Below are 17,195 nucleotides of genomic sequence, written 5' to 3' on the forward strand. Positions count from 1 at the left end.
AAAAAATCGACTGAGTGATCATTGTATATTTCATAGAGTCAGAGCAAAGGGAATAAGTAGGAAACTCCCCGACATGGGGATAGCAAAGGAGGAGATAGTGGGGGGGGGTCACTTTAAAAAAATAAATGCAAATGTTTTAACACTACAATATTACACTGGGATGTTACTATTGCTATATTATTATAATAGAATGTTGTATTATATTATAATGATATCATTGTAATATTGTCATGGGATATGTGCTATAGTGGTTAGAGGGTTGGACTTGGAGTTAGGAAGATCAGTTCAGATCCTACCTCAGATATTTAGTAGCTATATGTACTAGGAGAAGTCATGTAACCTCTCTTAGTCTCAATTTTAGCATCTGTAAAGTGGTACTGACAAAAATGACATTTTGGCAGCTAGGTGGTGCAGTGAACAGAGGCCTGGGCCTGGGGTGAGGAAGACCTGAGTTCAAATCCAGCCTCAGATGCTTCCTAGCTCTGTAACCCTGAACAAGTCCCTTAACCATTGTTTGCCACTGTTTCACCAACTCTAAAAATGGAGCTAATAATAGCACCTACATTGCAGAGTTGTTCTAAGGATCAAATGTGATAATATTGTAAAAAAAAAAAAGGGGGGGGGGGCTTAGCACAGCCTTGGCAAACAGTAGGTGTAATATAAATGCAAATCTCCAAACTCTCAAACGACTTACCAATGAGCAGTCTTCTGACACCCATCCAATACTATTCCCACTCTACTACACTGAGAGACTAACATTTAATTTTTTAGAGGTTCATGTAGGAGTTGAAATAAAAAGTCATGAGACTTCTTTGCAAACACAGGAAAGTACCCTAGAAATGCTAGAGAGGATGCCATGCTCATCTTGCCTGAGCTGTGAAATGAAAAAACCACAGGCAAGGTGGGAATGAACAGTTAAAGCCAGTCTACAGATAGAGTCCTAGCTAAAGTTTTCTTTTCTTCCCTTTTTTACCCCCATTAGTTAACTACATACTAGCACTGGCAAGGAAGCAACCCCTCCATTTTTACTGCTCTCATCTCTCCTTGCATAGGAAAGGAGGAAACAGAGCTTTTTTCCCCTCATTGACTCTGAAATACACTTGGGTTCAACATCATTTATTAGAATATTAAGGGGGAAAAGAACAAAATACAGAAGCTTAACTGAAGAAATACTCAGTTAATCCTGTCTGACCTTGTCTTGCTAGGATTAAAAGAAAGGGGCATTCTGCCACCTGTTTTTGGCAGAGCTGAGGAAATTAACATCCCTCAGAGGTTAGGGAAAAGAGAGTAAATAGCTAACATGGAGGGTTGTGATACTTGGGCATGGCTCAGAATAGAGAAGGTCTTCACAAGGTGATTTCAAGGACTTGATTGTGTCATAGATTTTGATCACCCAACCCATCATTGTTCTCTGCTCAAGATCCCAGGAAGCTTAGCACAGCCTAGCACACTAGACTTTCCCCAGAGATTCGACTACAGAACAGGGTCCGATGACTTAGAGCTGCAGAAGACCTTAGGGATGGCCTAATCCAATCCTCTCATTTTACAGATCAGGAAACTGAAACCTCAACAGGTCTAGTGGCTTGCCCAGAGTTACACTGGGAGTAAGCAGAACTCTAATGATCATTCTATTATACCACAATACCTCAAAGATCTACCAAACATAGCATGTTATATTAAGGCCTCAATTTTTCTCATTCTGTAGAGAAATATATAGAATGTTCAAGGAATACCAATACATTCTTCTAATTTGTATCATGATGTAGTATATTGGGAAGGATATGCAGCTAAAAGTCAGACTCCAGAACTCTGCCTTTAACTTAGTGTGTGACCATAATTTTCCCTCTTTAGAACATCGGTTTCCTCTGAAAATGATGGTGGTGTGCTAAAGTGGATCTCCAAGTTATCTTTCAGGTATACTTTGAAAGCTATGATTGGGAACAGAGTGGCATATAACCTTCCTTTTTTAGGTTCTCAGAAGAGAGAGGCAGTTCATGCTCAGAGGGACCTAACCCAGTTATAAATTACGGATATCAAAACCTAGGATTCAGCAAGGATATTGTTAATTTGTGACTTGGACACCTTGAATTCTTCCCCAACGTGGGCTTACACTGTTTCGTACTCTGTTAGATGAAGGGAGTTAGTGTTTTCTTTTTTACAAATGTACCAATACAGGGTAATTGGAACTCAGCCTTTGAATGTACCAATTGTGTTTAAGCTAGATTAGGATGCACATAGGATTTAGCACAATTCTTTCATTGCCTAGCAGTTACATTTATGAATGTATCAGAGCTGTCTGACTATTCCTGTTTGCATGTTCCCCCTTTTGCATTGTTGACAAGATGCTTATGTAGTCTGAGGAGACTATCTCAGGTGACATGGTGTCAGGACTCATTTGTATTTATTTTCCCAAGTACAAAGTCCTAAAACAAAAATAAACAAGCTCCAGATAATCTTTTTTTTAATTATTAAATGCTTTCCCTCCTCTACTCCTATTACTGACCTACCTGACTTCTTTTAAGTCCCAGCTAAAATCCTACCTTCTACAGGAAGCCTTCTCTAACCCCTGTTAATTCCAGTGTCTTCCCTCTGTTAATTATTTTCTTTTTATCCTGTATATAGCTTGCTTCATATATATTTGTTTGCATGTTCTCTCCCCTATTAGATTGTAAACTCATTGAGGGCAGGGGCTATTTTGTTTTCTTTAATTTTTGTATCCCTAATACTTAGCACAGTGTCTGCCACATAGTAGGCACTTAATGTTTATTGATTGATATTTTTCAGTCAGCAAAAATCCACTTTCTCTCCCTTCATTCCTCCTAATCAAGAAAGAAAAAGCCCTGTCACAAACATATAATCAAGTAAAACAAGTTTCCGAACTGTTCACATTAAAAAGTCTCATCCTGCATTCCGAGTCCTTCATCCCTTCATTAGGAGTGGTGGTATGTTTCATCATGAGTCCTCTGGAATTGTGGTTGGTCATTATCCCTATTCATAAGTCTTTCAGAGTTGTTCATCTTTTTTTTTAAAGCAATTGGAGTTAAGTAACTTGCTCAAGGTTACAAGGCCAGGTGTTTCTGGGTGGGTGCTAAGTGCTAACTGAGCCCGGATTTGATCCCCAGGTCATCCCGACACTGGGGCCAGTGCTCTTACTTGCTGTGCTACCTGGCCACCCCAGAGCTGTTCATCTTTACAGCATTTTTGTCAGTGTATAAATTGTTCTCTGAGTTCTGATAGCTTCACTCATAAATTCATACCAATTTTCCAGGTTTTTCTGAAATCATCCCCTTCAATATTTCTTTAAGTGTAATAGTATTTCATTACATCTATATACCATAACTCATTCAGCCATTCCCCAGTTGATGGGCATTGCCTCAGTTTCCAATTCTTTGCTATAAAGACATGCTAAAAATATAAAGAACTGCTGTAAATATAGTATATCCTTAGGTAGAGTTTAAGATTCATATGTCCTTTAAACTACCCTTCTTCTTATTCCCAATTCCCCTTCCCCTTCTATCCTTTTCCACATATTTGTGATGGAACACCTTGTCCCCTCATCTCGCTGTTGAATGAAATATATATCTATACCCAACTTTTTGTGTTTTCTCTACTTTGACCAGTTCTGATGAAAATTACTTACATGCGTCAGTTTCTTCCCACCTACCTCCACCCCTTTTTCCTTGTTTATATGGAATTCAACTTATGCACCCTGATTAAAAGAATAATTTTTCCTAACCTTCCCTTCCCTCCCCCAACCCCTGCCCCTTGTATGTTCCTTTTCACCTGTTTTTGTAGTCTTCTTTTAAGATTATCAGGACCATAACAGAACCACTCCCTAGCCTTCTAGACTCCTTTTATGTCCCCTGATGGTAAGAAGGGTTAGAAGGGACATATTTATCACTTCACAATAGAATGTAAAAGTTTGTCCATATTTATTATCTTAGTATTTATTGTTCACTCGTGTTTAACTTTCATAGGCTTCTCTTTTTTGTGCTTTTTGGAAGGGGGAAGGCAGGGCAGTTGGGGTTAAGTGCCTTGCCCAAGGTTACACGGTTAGTAAGTGTTAAATGTCTGAGGCCAAATTTGGACTCAGGTCCTCCTGATTCCAGGGCTAGTGCTCTATTCACTGTGCTGCCTAGCCACCCCATAGTCTTCTCTTGACTCTTGTGTTTGCACTTTAGAATTTCTATGTAGTTCTTGTCTTTTTATCAGGAGTACTTAAAAGTTCTCTATTTCATTAAAGATCCTTTTATTCCTCGCAGGATTGTACTCAGGTTGCTCATAAGTTATTCTTGTTGTAAGCCTATACCTTTTGCCTTCTGAAATATCATATTCCAGGCTCTCTCCTCCTCTATTTAGTAGTAACTGCTAAATCATATATAGTAGTGACTGTGGCCCCTCAGCACTTGAATTCTTTATTTCTGGCTGCTTGCAGTATTTTTACTTTTCTCTAGAAACTCTGAATTATGGTCGTAATATACCGGAGAGTTTTAATTTGTTTTGTTTTTGTGTTTTTTCTAAAAAGTGACCACTGAATTCTTTCTATTTCCGGTTTGCCATTTGATTTTAAGAGATCTGGACAGTTTTCTTTTATGATCCGTCAAAATATGATGCCTAGTTTTTTGTGGTCATGGTTTTAGGTGGTGATTTACGTAGGTATTCTTAAATTATCTCTCCTCAATCTGTTTTCCAGGTCAGTTATTTTTGCTATGAGGTACCTTAACATTTTTTTCTATTTTTTTCCATTTTTGAGTTAAAAAAAATCACTTGTCTCATGGGGTCATTTGGTTCTCTTTAGTCCATTCTAATTTTCAAAGAGGCTTTTTTTTTTCTTCTTTAAGGTTTTATCCTTCTGCTAAGCTCTAAATTCATTTCATAATTCTTTGTTTTGTAGCTTTCATTTGTTTTCCAGGCCTTTGTTCTCTAGTGGTCACATTTCATTTATTTAAGAAAATTAAAACTTTTTAAAATTCTTGCTTCATCTCTTCCAGAAATTCTAGTTGAATTTGTGCCCAAACTGTGTTTTCCTTTGAGATTTTGCATGTAGATATTTTAGACAGGGCTGAATCAAACTCAAATAGAAACAGGTCTACTTAGAAAACCACATATCAACATTATCTATGTGTTCTACAGGATTTTAATTTATTTTGTTAAATATGTCCCAATTGCATTTTAAATTAGTTCTCTTGGCAGCTGAATTATACTGCTGTATGAGTCAAGGTTCATAAAAATTCTGACAGGCTGCAGAATTGAACCAAGTCATCAAAGATTAAATTTAATGGAGACAAATGGCAAGTTTCATACTTGCATTCAAACAATCAACTTTAAAAATGCAATATGGGAATACAATAAAACAACTATTGAAAAAAACTAGAAAGCATAGGAATCAATGGAATCTTTCTTGAAATTATCAGTATTATCTATCTAAAACCAAAAGCAAGCATTATCTACAATGGGGATGAATTTGAAGCCTACCCAATAAGATCAGGGTGAAGCAAGAATGTATATTATCACCACTTTTATTCAACATTGTACTGAGAATGCTAGCTATAGTAATAAGATAAGAAAAAAAAAGGAGGAATGAAAATAGGTAATGAGGAAACAAAACTCACTCTTTTTGCAGATGACATGACGATATAAAGAACCCTAGAGAATGCATTAAAAAAACTAGTTGAAACAATTAACAACTTTAGCAGAGTTGCAGGATATAAAGTCATATAAACCATCAACATTTCTATATACTTAACCAACAAAACTCAGCAGGAAGAAATAGAAAGAGAAATTCCATTTAAAATAACTGCAGATGGTATAAAATACTTGGGAGTCTACCTGCCAAGACAAACCCAGGGACTATATGAACACAGTTAAAAATGCAATATGGGGGCAGACTGGCTAGACAAGTTGTTTGGAAAAGGTCAAGGTGTTTTAATAGACTGTGTGCTCAATTATGAGTCCTCAGCAGGATAGGGCAGCCAGGAAAGCTAATGAGATCTTATTCTGCCTTAAGAGAAGCATGGTGTCAAAGACCTAGAAAGTAAAAGACCTTATATAACAACATCTGAAATATTTTGTTCAGTTCTGGGCACCACATTTTAGGAAGCACATTGATAGGCTGGTGAATGTTGAGAGAAAGACAATCACAAGCCACTAACCCTTGCTCTTTGAGGACAGGGAACACAGGCCGAGTGACTGAGTTACTCCCAGGCATGGATGGTCTCTAGAAGTTCGGTTTGGAACAAGGAGCCCAATAGGAACAGAGGAGCAGCAAAAGGGAAGAAGAGGGATTTTGTATGAGTTGCATGTGGAATGGTGGGTGACAATTGCAGAGCCTTATTTAGGTTTTATGGCCTCTGAGATTTTTCCAACTCTGAGATTCGGCCTAAATCTCTTATATTAGGGAATTAATCAAGATCAGTCACACCAGAAACTCCTCTTCCTTGTCTATTTTTGGTGCATTCTCTCTCTTCCTTCCTCCATTTGTCCTATTACTGCTACAAATTCCACTATGGCAGAAGATGAATCAGTACAGAAGCTATCAGGAAGCCCTCTAGAAAGATGATTTGAAATTGGACAGCAAGGTGGGAGAGCAGGGAGAATGTAAGGTAAATGCTACTTATCTCCCCATTAAACCAGCTAGGTGGTACAGTGGATAAAGTGCTAGGAGTCAGGAAAACCTGAGTTCAAATCTACCTTCAGACACTTACTGTAGCTGTGTGACTCTGGGCAAGTCACATAACCTCTGCCTCAGTTTCCTCAGCTATAGAATGTTGTTATGAGGATCAAATGATAAATTTGTACTGTTTAACAGTGAATAGCACACAGTAGGTGCTTAATAAATACGTGTTACTTTCCTTCTTTCTTCATAAAGGTCTATATCTCATCATTAAAAATTCTATCTTTTGCTTTCTTGGGATCCATAAAAAAGAAAAAAAACCACATGAAACAAAATTCTTATCCTTTACCCTATTACCCAAATTACTGTAATCTTTGTCCCAAAATGTAGGAGGTACAACCAATGATTTGAAACTGCCATTACCAAGATGTTTTGATTATTTTAAGGAACATGGGCAGGGCACTACTTGTAAAAATACCTGGCTGTAATTAATAAGAGAAAACATATTCCTGACACCCTAAGTTGGAACTTTGACAAAATTTTCCCAAAGAAATATTATAGTGATTACTATCTTTAATGTGTATTAGAAGTTGTATGGGATAACCTCTAAGGAACATTTGAACATTAAGATTTTGCGATTAGCCCTGCCTCCAGTACTAATGAGCTGTATAACCTTGGGCCATTACCTGAAGATTAACAATTATGCCATTGAAAGAAAGAAGGCAGACCATATGCTTTTCATAGCCCTGTTTAAGGGATGAATTCTTAATCAAATAAGGGAAAGAAGAGACTACAAAAGATGGGATAGATAATTTTGTCTATATGTAATTGCAAGATAAGAAGGGAATTGGTCAAATAAAAAAACTATCATATTTCTCTGGTAAACATCCAAGATATCTAAACAATTAGAAGATATATATGTATATATGTGTATGTGTGTGTGTGTGTGTGTGTGTGTGTGTGTGTGTGTGTATATATGAGGGGGATAAGAGTTTGGTTTCCAAGATATCTAAAAAATTAGCAGATACATGTATGTGCACACATACAGAATCAAAAGCCATTCCCCAGTAGATAAGTTGTCAAAGAATATAAACAAATATCTCAAAAAAAGAATTGCCAACCATAACCAATCATATGAAAGGATGCTCTAAATCACTAATAATAAGGGAAATTATATCAAAAACAACCTCCAGGTTTTACCACACTCAGCAAATCTACAGAGTTGACAAATTATGGGAATAGCAAATATTGGAAGGGTTGTGGAAAGATGAGCAAACTTTGTCTAATTTGTACAACCATCCTGGAAAACATTTTGGAGTGTGACTAAAATGTCTATAATTCTTTGACTCAAAGATTCCACTTCTAGTTGTATACCCCAAGGTGGTACTGACGACTAAAAGAAAAGCTGTCCAAAATATATTTAAAATGTTTATAGCTGCACTTTTTGCATTAGCAAAAAGCTGAAAACAAAGTAGAAGCAAATTGATTAGCTTAAATATATTGTGATACATTAATACACTGAAATTTTATTGTGCTATGAGACATAATAATTGTTATTAATACAGAGAAACATAGAAAGACTCATGTGAACTGATGTATGGTAAAGTAAGAAGAGCCAGGAAAGTAATATACAAAATAACTACAAAAATTAAAACTGAAAGAACAATAATAACAAAATAAAAATGGATGCTTCAGAATTTATGACCAAACTCTCTTCCTATTTGTAAGCTTTACCTGAAAGAAGAGATATGAGAAGATGCAACCTGTTTCTTTTCAGAGATGAGTAATCCTTGATGTAAAACATTACAAATGTCAGCCTTTTTACAGAATTCTTTTTCCCCTTTATTGTTAGCGATGACTCTCTGGGAGGGGATTACAGGAATGGTAGGTTGGGAGATGTAGATAATATAAAAACAAAAGTTGTCAAAATTTTATTCTTAAAATGTTTTATTTTATCTTTTCAAAATATGAATATTAGGATAGGTGATCTCAAGGGTCTTCTCCAGCTCTAAAATTTTCAATTCTTACAGACACACTTATGAACTTTTTAGGAGTGACTTACAGATGTGAAATTTTTATAGGAAAAACCTCTCCTGAGTTCCACACATCTGACTTCTGACTCTACTGACCAAATTTGGGACACAACCCCTTAACATGTTAGGGATGACCTGCTTAAGTTTTAGATGTACTACCCAACTTTGGCATCTCATATTATAAGTATGCAATAGAAATTTGAGGTATGATTCTTTTCTCATCTCACTGTTATGCTTTTGTTTCCAGTTGAAAGGGAAAATGTTCAGAAGAGAACGTTCACCCGGTGGATCAATCTACACCTGGAAAAGGTAAGCTTATGACTATACAAGGGAGGAATTTTTAGTGGGAAGGGGGGAGCAGTATAGAAGAAGACTCAATGGGAAATGATTCCAAGATGTTTTAAAAAGACCATTATAAGACACTTTCAAAAAGGGAAATCTAACAAGCTGGTTAATTTTCATGATTTGGCACAATTTCCTTCTAAAATTTTTCCATTAACTTAGCAATGAGTGGGGAAATATTAGAAATATGACAGATCAGTACAATAATAACACTAACCATTATGTTTATCTAGTCCTTTACTGTTAAAGTGCTTTGCTATCCAGCAGATCTGATTTGACACTAAAAATAAGCATATGATTTTTTTGTCTGTATACTTAGATTTTTTGCAGTTAAAATAATGAATGAGTTTTTGACTTTGTGAACATCCCTTCCAGATCTAAAATTCTGAAAGTCTCACCCTTGAGTTGCTCATTTGTCTCTCCAATATAGTCTCCTGTTATATAATCAAGGCTGGGAGTTGAAAGCCTAAAGGGTATGGATTTCTATGATTTTTTTTTCACTCTGGAAGGGACAAGCAACTATGCCCCAAAAAGGAAATGAACACTACTGGTAATCTCTGAACTATTGGTGGCCTTAGTCCTGTTCACCTTTCTGCAGACCTTAGGAGTATGAACAATGAGATCACATTTTCTCATAAAGAGGACTATTTTCTTTGAATTTATTTTAATTCTACACACTAATAGAATTCTGGAATGTTAGAGCTAGAAATAACCTTAGAACATAGAAAGTAAGAGCTACGGGAAACCTTAGGTCATCTCATCGAAAACTTAATTTTACTGATGTAGAATTTAAAATCCAAATAGGAGTAAGCAGCAGAACCAAGACTTTCCATTTCAGTTCTTCTCATGGACCCCCTTGGGAAATAACAGACTTCTATAACTAAAATATGTTGTTGTTGTTTTTTAAACCCAAAGTATAGGAAATCGTATTTCCTCAATATGTTTTTGTTATATGTACAGCCCAAACTCTGCAGCTACTCTCCCAGATCTCCATCTGCACTGGAAGGATGGGTCCCCAGAGCAAGGCTGCTTCTTGTTGCCTCAGGCTTTTGATGGTCAACCCTGAGGAGTCCTTAGAAGTGTGTGCCTTGTTATTATCAATGAATACCAATTAGTCAGCAAACTCCGATTTTCCTAGAGTATTTATTGAGGAGGTATGGTGAGAATAGTTGATGTAAAACATTCCTCCTGGAAATTTTTGACACTCTTACCGATATACAAGCAGAATCCCAGGGAAAATGGATTTAAGGTTGTAGAGTACCTTTGGCCAAAGGCTAAGTAACTAAGTTTCTGTATCTCCTTTGATGAATTCCTCAAGATGTTCTCCTTGAATGTGATGTATCTTTTCTGTGGGGATCCTTTCCACATCATTTCAGCTCCTGATTCTGATATTGTTACCTCCTCTCCTGGCCAGGTTTTCTGTTGGACAAAGATACCAATGGAAAGACCAATACCCCCCCTAATCCCTTCAGGGCTTACAAAGACCGCCTCTGGCTGATGTGATGGGCAGAAGCTTGAGAACAGGGAAGGGGCCAGGGTTTTCTTCTCCCCACAATGATTCATTCCACATTGCCAGGGGTTCAGCTCCCTGGCTTTTAACCTGGTCTGCTGTGGTATGTCCTTAGTTCTTGAAGTACTTGTTCTTCCCCACTCTTGAGGATTGTTGAAAAAGCTAAATGAAAATATTTTGAAAATACAAAGTGATATATAGCTATAAGCTATTTCCGAAAAATGGAAACAAGTATCACAATACTAGGGAGATGGCAAAACAAATTTTAATATGAGATGTAATGGAATAACATTGCTCCTTAAGGAGTAATGAATATGAAGACTACATCAAAATATGGGACGATTTACATGAAGTGATGCAGAGTGAAAAAATGCAATGTTTATACAATTTCGTTGTTCCAGTTGTTTCAGTCATGTCTGATTCTTCATGATCCAATTTAGGTTTTTTTTTGCAAAGATAGTGGAGTGGTTTGCCATTTCCTTCTACATCTCATTTTACAGACAAGGAAACTGAGACAAACAAGGTTGAATGACTTGCCCAGGGTCACACAGCTAGGAAGTATCTAAAGCCAGATTTGAACTCAGGAAGATGATGAGTTTTCCTGACTACAGATTTGTTATTCTAGCTGCCCCAGTACTGTAATTATTACACCTAAATAAAATAATACAGCATTAAATAGCAACTAAACTCATGGTAAATACAATGGATATGATTGATACTGCCTTCTTAAAAATTAATACACATATGTGTGACGACCAACTTTGATAGACTGGACTCTTCTCAGCAATTCAGGGTTATAAGTCAACCCCAAAAGTCTCATGATGGAGAGAAATGTCTACATCCAGAGAAAAAAGTGAGTTTGAATCCAGATAGAAGCAAACTACCTGCTGTTTTTCTTTTTTTTGGTTTGGTTTTGTTTCCTCTTTCCCATTGTTCATTCCATCTGATACAGTCCTTCTTTATAACCTGACTAATGTCTAATGTGAAAGTATTTGCAGATCCTATACTTGATTGTATGCCGCCATGGTGGGGGGGGGGGGAAGGGAGAGGGAGAGAAAATTTGAAACTCAAGGAATTGTGTAACTGAATCTTGTAAACTAAAAGTAAACAAATCAATAAAGACCAAAAAATTTTTAAAAACCAAACAAACCATGATTGAAACTGTTGGGTTTTTTAAAGAGATACCTGATTCAAAATAAATTTTCTTATACCCTCTCAAAAAAAATTAATACACAGTCTTTATTTTAACAACTGGTAATTAACAGAAGAATATAATTTCTGGACAATCCTGTACAACTATTTTTAAAAGTTTTTCTAAATAGCTTTCAGGTTGCATATTTTTCCTTTCATTTTGTTAGTTGGTTGCATTTTTTTATGTTCTTATTATTTTGCTCAAACTATCTTTGTTTTGCTCATATATTTGAAAACTTATTTGTGTCAGTGGAAATGGAAATAAAAGTTTTAAACTTTAAATGCTGTCTCTAACAAAACATCTGTATCGCATATGAAGACATTAAAAAGGATTATTTAGTGGAAAGACTGAGTCCTACTTTGCCTCTTATCTAGCTACATATGAGTCTGAACAAGTCATTTAACCACTCTAAATGTCAATTTGCTCATCTGCAAAGTGGTGCTAATAATACCTGCATGGAGAATTGCAAAATCTGCATCAAAAACAACCTCAGCGGCCAACCAGTCTAACTCATGTCTGACCAAGAATCCCTTCTGCAGCCTTCCCAGAATATGATCATGCTGTCCTGACTCGGAAGACTTATAATGGAAAACTAACGTACTACATCAATAGACAACCTATTCCCCTTTGGGATAGATATTATTACCAAGTTGTAGGGTTTTTTTCCTCAGATCAAGTTTCAGTCTGCTGTATCTTTGCATTTCCACCCATTGTTTTGAGTTTTACCTCCTAGGGCCATGGAAAACACACTTTCTGCATGATAGCCCTTGAAGAAAGATAATCCTTTTTGCTCATAGGTCTCTTCTTCAGTCCAAATATACCCAGTCCCTTCAGCCATTCCTTATATGGTATGCTCTTTGAGGCTCCATTTGTAGAAGGTTCCAATTTATTTCAATGCCCCTCATGAAATATTTTATATCTAGAACTTTGCCGAGTAGCACTCACTGGACAGAGTGCAACATGAATATCACCAGCCTCCTTCCAGCCTCTGTACCTCTCTGATGGAGCTTAATGTCTCACTAGTTTTGTTTTGGTTTGTTTTTTTGCTGTTGTGTCACACTGTTTGATTTATATTCAGTTTGTAGCCTATAAAAACTCCCAAATCTTTTGCAGATGAACTGCCTTCTAGTCATATTTCTCCTATATTATACATGTGAAATTGATTTTTTTGGAACTTGAGTGAAAGACCTTACATTTATTCCAATTAAGATCCACATTCTTCTATTTGGCCAGATGGTCTTGCCTCTTGAGCTCATTTATGGATCCTGGTTCTGCTCTCTATTGTGTTAGCTATCCCCTCTCAGCTTTGTTTCTTAGTCAAATTTGATGTGTGCTATCTACAGAATGTTATGTAGCATAAAACCAATGGCAGAGTTCTGCTTCACTCCACATGGGAATTGTCCTTCTGCTATAAGCTACCTGGGTTCCACCCTCCCTCCAGGTGCACCGGCTCTTCTAGTAAATCTAGCTCTAACTTTCTCCCAGGTGAACTGTCCATTGTTGCCCCACTTATGCTCTTCAGGCTCCTTGCTCTGCATCTTTCTTTAAACATTAAGGCCTCTACCGTCTAGATCTAGAGCAATCCCTCCTAAAGAGATGAATATCAGTCAACCCACAGGTGTTCTCTTCTGTTGTCATTGCGTCTGGTGTTTCTAAAGGGTATGGATTTCTATGATTTTTTTTTTTCACTCTGGAAGGGACAAGCAACTATGCCCCAAAAAGGAAATGAACACTACTGGTAATCTCCGAACTATTGGTGGCCTTAGTCCTGTTCACCTTTCTGCAGACCTTAGGAGTATGAACAATGAGATCACATTTTCTCATAAAGAAGACTATTTTCTTTGAATTTATTTTAATTCTACACACTAATAGAATTCTGGAATGTTAGAGCTAGAAATAACCTTAGAACATAGAAAGTAAGAGCTACAGGAAACCTTAGGTTATCTCATCCAAAACTTTATTTTACTGATGTAGAATTTAAAATCCAAATAGGAGTAAGCAGCAGAACCAAGACTTTCCATTTCAGTTCTTCTCATTGACCCCCTTGGGAAATAACAGACTTCTATAACTAAAATATGTTGTTGTTGTTTTTTAAACCCAGATTGGGTAGTTTACAGAAAGACGAGGGGACCTCCCCAGCTGTGACCTTGCTATGAATTTAGAGTCTTCTAATTATTTAAATTCTCTTAGTGCCATTATAATGTCCTTATTTTTTATTCTCTGGATCTGTCCCTCAAATATGCCCTCCTGTGAGTTTCAGTGCAAAAACATTACCACACATATCAAGTTAACTTATACTCCATCTGCTTAAATAGTGATCAGTAAAGGTCAGCAGTGATTGGCAATATTTGGCCAGTTTCTAAAGAAAACTGTATTAACTGATCAAAGCAATGATCCAAAACAGTTGATATATTATAATTATCAGCATTATAACTTTGTATCAGCAATACAGATATGCAAATTATCAGCACCAAACAGCAGTAACATTCTGCATCTACTTACAGTAACATAACAAGGTTCCATTTGTCACTATCAAATCATATACCATCATATATAAATGTAACATAAGGGCACAGAACATTGAATATAGTGATAGTAGCTACTGAGAAAAAGAAAACAAAATAACTTCAAAATAAATGAGATCAGATATACAACTAATAATATAGGAAATTCAGTAGAACAGAAATCACAAGTTCAAGGGGAAAAATATCCCACAGAAAAAGCTCTCACTTCTAGCCTTTCTGGGACTATCAGGACATAGGCTTTTGAGGTAAGAGGTGAAGTCACCAAGGGAAAAAGTGCTCATTCTGTTCAGCCCCCATCTTTGGAATGTGGGCATCGCGAGCCAGGTTCAATCACACCTTTTTCCTCCTACCTTCTGGTCCCTGCCCTTGACTCCACCCTGGCAGAAAGCCTTTTCTCCTCCTCCTCCTTTGTGGAGGAGGAAGGAAAGAAGTGAACGATGCCATGTTTCCAGACAGACCAATCTTGTCACAGACAACAAAAATATCACATTGGTTCATTTTTTAGCCTAGGGAAAAGCAAAGAAAACACCAAGTCCAATCATGAAGATTATTTTTTCAAAAATCCCTAAAGAGCAAAATAAAAGTATTCTCATTCTCATTCTCTCTCTCTCTCTCTCTCTCTCTCTCTCTCTCTCTCTCTCTTTCTTTCTCTTTCTCTCTGTCTGTCTCTGTCTCTCCCTCTCTCTGTCTCTCTCTGTCTCTCCCTCCGTCATGAGAAAGCCTGAAAATCTTGGGGTTCAGGTCCTTTCTGTCCTGTATCTGTATAGCAATACCAAATACTATTCCTCCCTATTCATAAACAAGGCAACAGTTCAGCACTTAGATTAATCAGATTTATTTAGTTGGCAAAAGAAAATCAAACTACTTAAACAGAAATTCCAAGGGTAACGACACAGGTCAAAAGCTTTTGGATCATCATCTGGCCCACTGCATCAGTGAGGAGGAAGGAGGCAGGGGGAGACTATGCTCCACAATCTAGAACTTTCCTCTGGAATGGAATGTCAGCTACTTACCCTCATTTTCTGTTTACTGAAAGCAAAGGCAGCTGCAGCACCTTGGGCCCTGGCTGCTATAATTCAAAGCTTATCTGCCAGTTTCTAGTCGCCCACTTCTAGTTGCCATTTCATAAAACTTGCTCATTTGAAACCTGTGTCTCTGCCTCCCATTTTGTCCCAGTATTCAGTTTGAAATCTGCTATCACAGCATGAGTCCATCCCACTACTACTCAAAGTCCATCTTAGGACAAGGGGGAAACCCTGTTGTCTGTCCAGGACTGCATCTTTCAAATACCCATGCAACCAGCTTCCAAACACATGGCCTTGCCCACTGCATTCTTCTCGTCTTCTAGTCTTATGTACCACTCTATCTTTGGATTAAATTGGACATTCCTTCTATCAGTATAGAAGGATTCTAATCAGTAGGTAACTGGTTGATTTTAGTTGTCTGAAGGTCAGAGAGGTTAAGGTAAAAGTTAAGACTCACATTAGGTAAGCAGTATTTAGTACAGGGTCTGGCAGGTGCTTAATAAATGTAATTGACTGCCCCTGATATAATGCAGTATTGATAATGTCAGAGCTGGGACTTGAACCCAGGTCTGTGAGATTCTAAATTCAGCTCTCTTTCAACTATATCACACTGCCTCTTACCAATCTACTAACCTGATTTAGGGGAGAGGAGAGAGGTGGGATTGGTGTTGAATATTCTATTTTTGATGCAGGCAGGCTGGCTTACCATTTCCCTAGATGTTCACTAACCATGTCTTTAATAATACACTCCAGTGTTCCCAATTGTTGACATGTTAAGTTGATGACTAAAAAAAAATTTAAAAATACTTTCTAGAATTTTCTGAAAAATAAGGCAAACTTCTTTCTTTATAATTTATAGATTTCACTCTCTACCTGCTTATGAAAAATTGGAACATTTGCCATTCTTGAGTCTTATAATACTTCTATTTATCATCATCTTTCAAGTATTTCTCAGTTTTGTTGTGAGTAATCAATGATAAAACTTACCAAAGTACTTTACAAACCATTAAGATGTACATATTAGTGGTACCTAAATGTAAACTATTGTCATCAAAAACGGTTCATAAAAGATAGAAATGGATAGGAAGCATGGAACAATATGTACCTTCAGATCTGTGGATAAGAGAAGAGTTTATAACTAAGCAAGAGATAGAGGAGATTATGGGAAGCAAAATAGATAATTTTGATTACATGAAATTAATAGGGTTTTGCAAACTAATGCAGCCAGAATCAGAAGGAAAGCAGGAAACTGGGGGGAAATTTTTGCAACAGGTTTCTCTGATGTAAACCTCATTTCTCAAATATATAGGTAACTGAGACAAATTTGGAAAAATAAGAGCCATTCCCCAGTTGATAAATGGTCAAAGGAGTTTGACAAGCAGTTTTCAGAAGAAGAAATCAAAACTATCTATAGTCACATAAAAAATGTTCTAAATCACTACTGATTAGAGAAACAAAAATCAAAACAACTCTGAGATACTACCTCATACCTATCAAATTGATTAATATTAAATATTAAAAGGAAAATTATAAATGTTGAAGGGGATGTGGGAAAATTGGGACAGTAATGCACTGCTGGTGGAGTTGTGAATTAATTTGACCATTCAGGAAAGCAATTTGGAACTATGCTCAAAGAGCAATCAAATTTGCAAACCCTTTGTTCTAGCAATGCTTCTGGTAACTTGAAAATTACCTTACTACTTATTTATCAGGAAGTGTTGAGGCAACCATGAACTATTCTGCCTTTACTCCACATTGCATATGCCTGGTTTCAACTCCACAAAACAAGGTGCCCCTCCCAGGATAAGTTCATCCCTCTTAAACTCACTACCATGCTGCTGATTCAAGCCCTGATTGATACCAACTCACTCAGTCTCCTCTCCCCTCTAATTGGAGAACTATAGAGTATAGAACCAACCTCTTCCCAATGCATTCTTTTATAAAGGACTGACACT

At 36.9% G+C, this 17,195-nt stretch overlaps 1 protein-coding gene across 5 annotated transcripts in view; it reads left to right on the top strand.

Moving 5' to 3' along the window:
• Positions 1-17,195, top strand: part of CLMN (calmin) — a 163,227-nt gene that overhangs the window by 90,625 nt on the left and 55,407 nt on the right. For all 5 annotated transcript variants that reach the window (XM_069104253.1, XM_069104249.1, XM_069104250.1 and 2 more), the window contains exon 2: positions 8,894-8,955. Coding sequence is in view for 4 of the 5 variants with exons in the window: in XM_069104249.1 (XP_068960350.1) it covers positions 8,894-8,955 (62 nt within the window). In the remaining variant the exon portion in view is untranslated. The remainder of the gene's footprint in view (positions 1-8,893; positions 8,956-17,195) is intronic.

Source organism: Petaurus breviceps, unplaced genomic scaffold (genome assembly GCF_028583685.1).
Source record: "Petaurus breviceps papuanus isolate PSGF00001 unplaced genomic scaffold, PetGlider_PUasm1.0 685, whole genome shotgun sequence".
In the NCBI taxonomy this organism is placed as follows: Eukaryota; Metazoa; Chordata; class Mammalia; order Diprotodontia; family Petauridae; genus Petaurus; species Petaurus breviceps.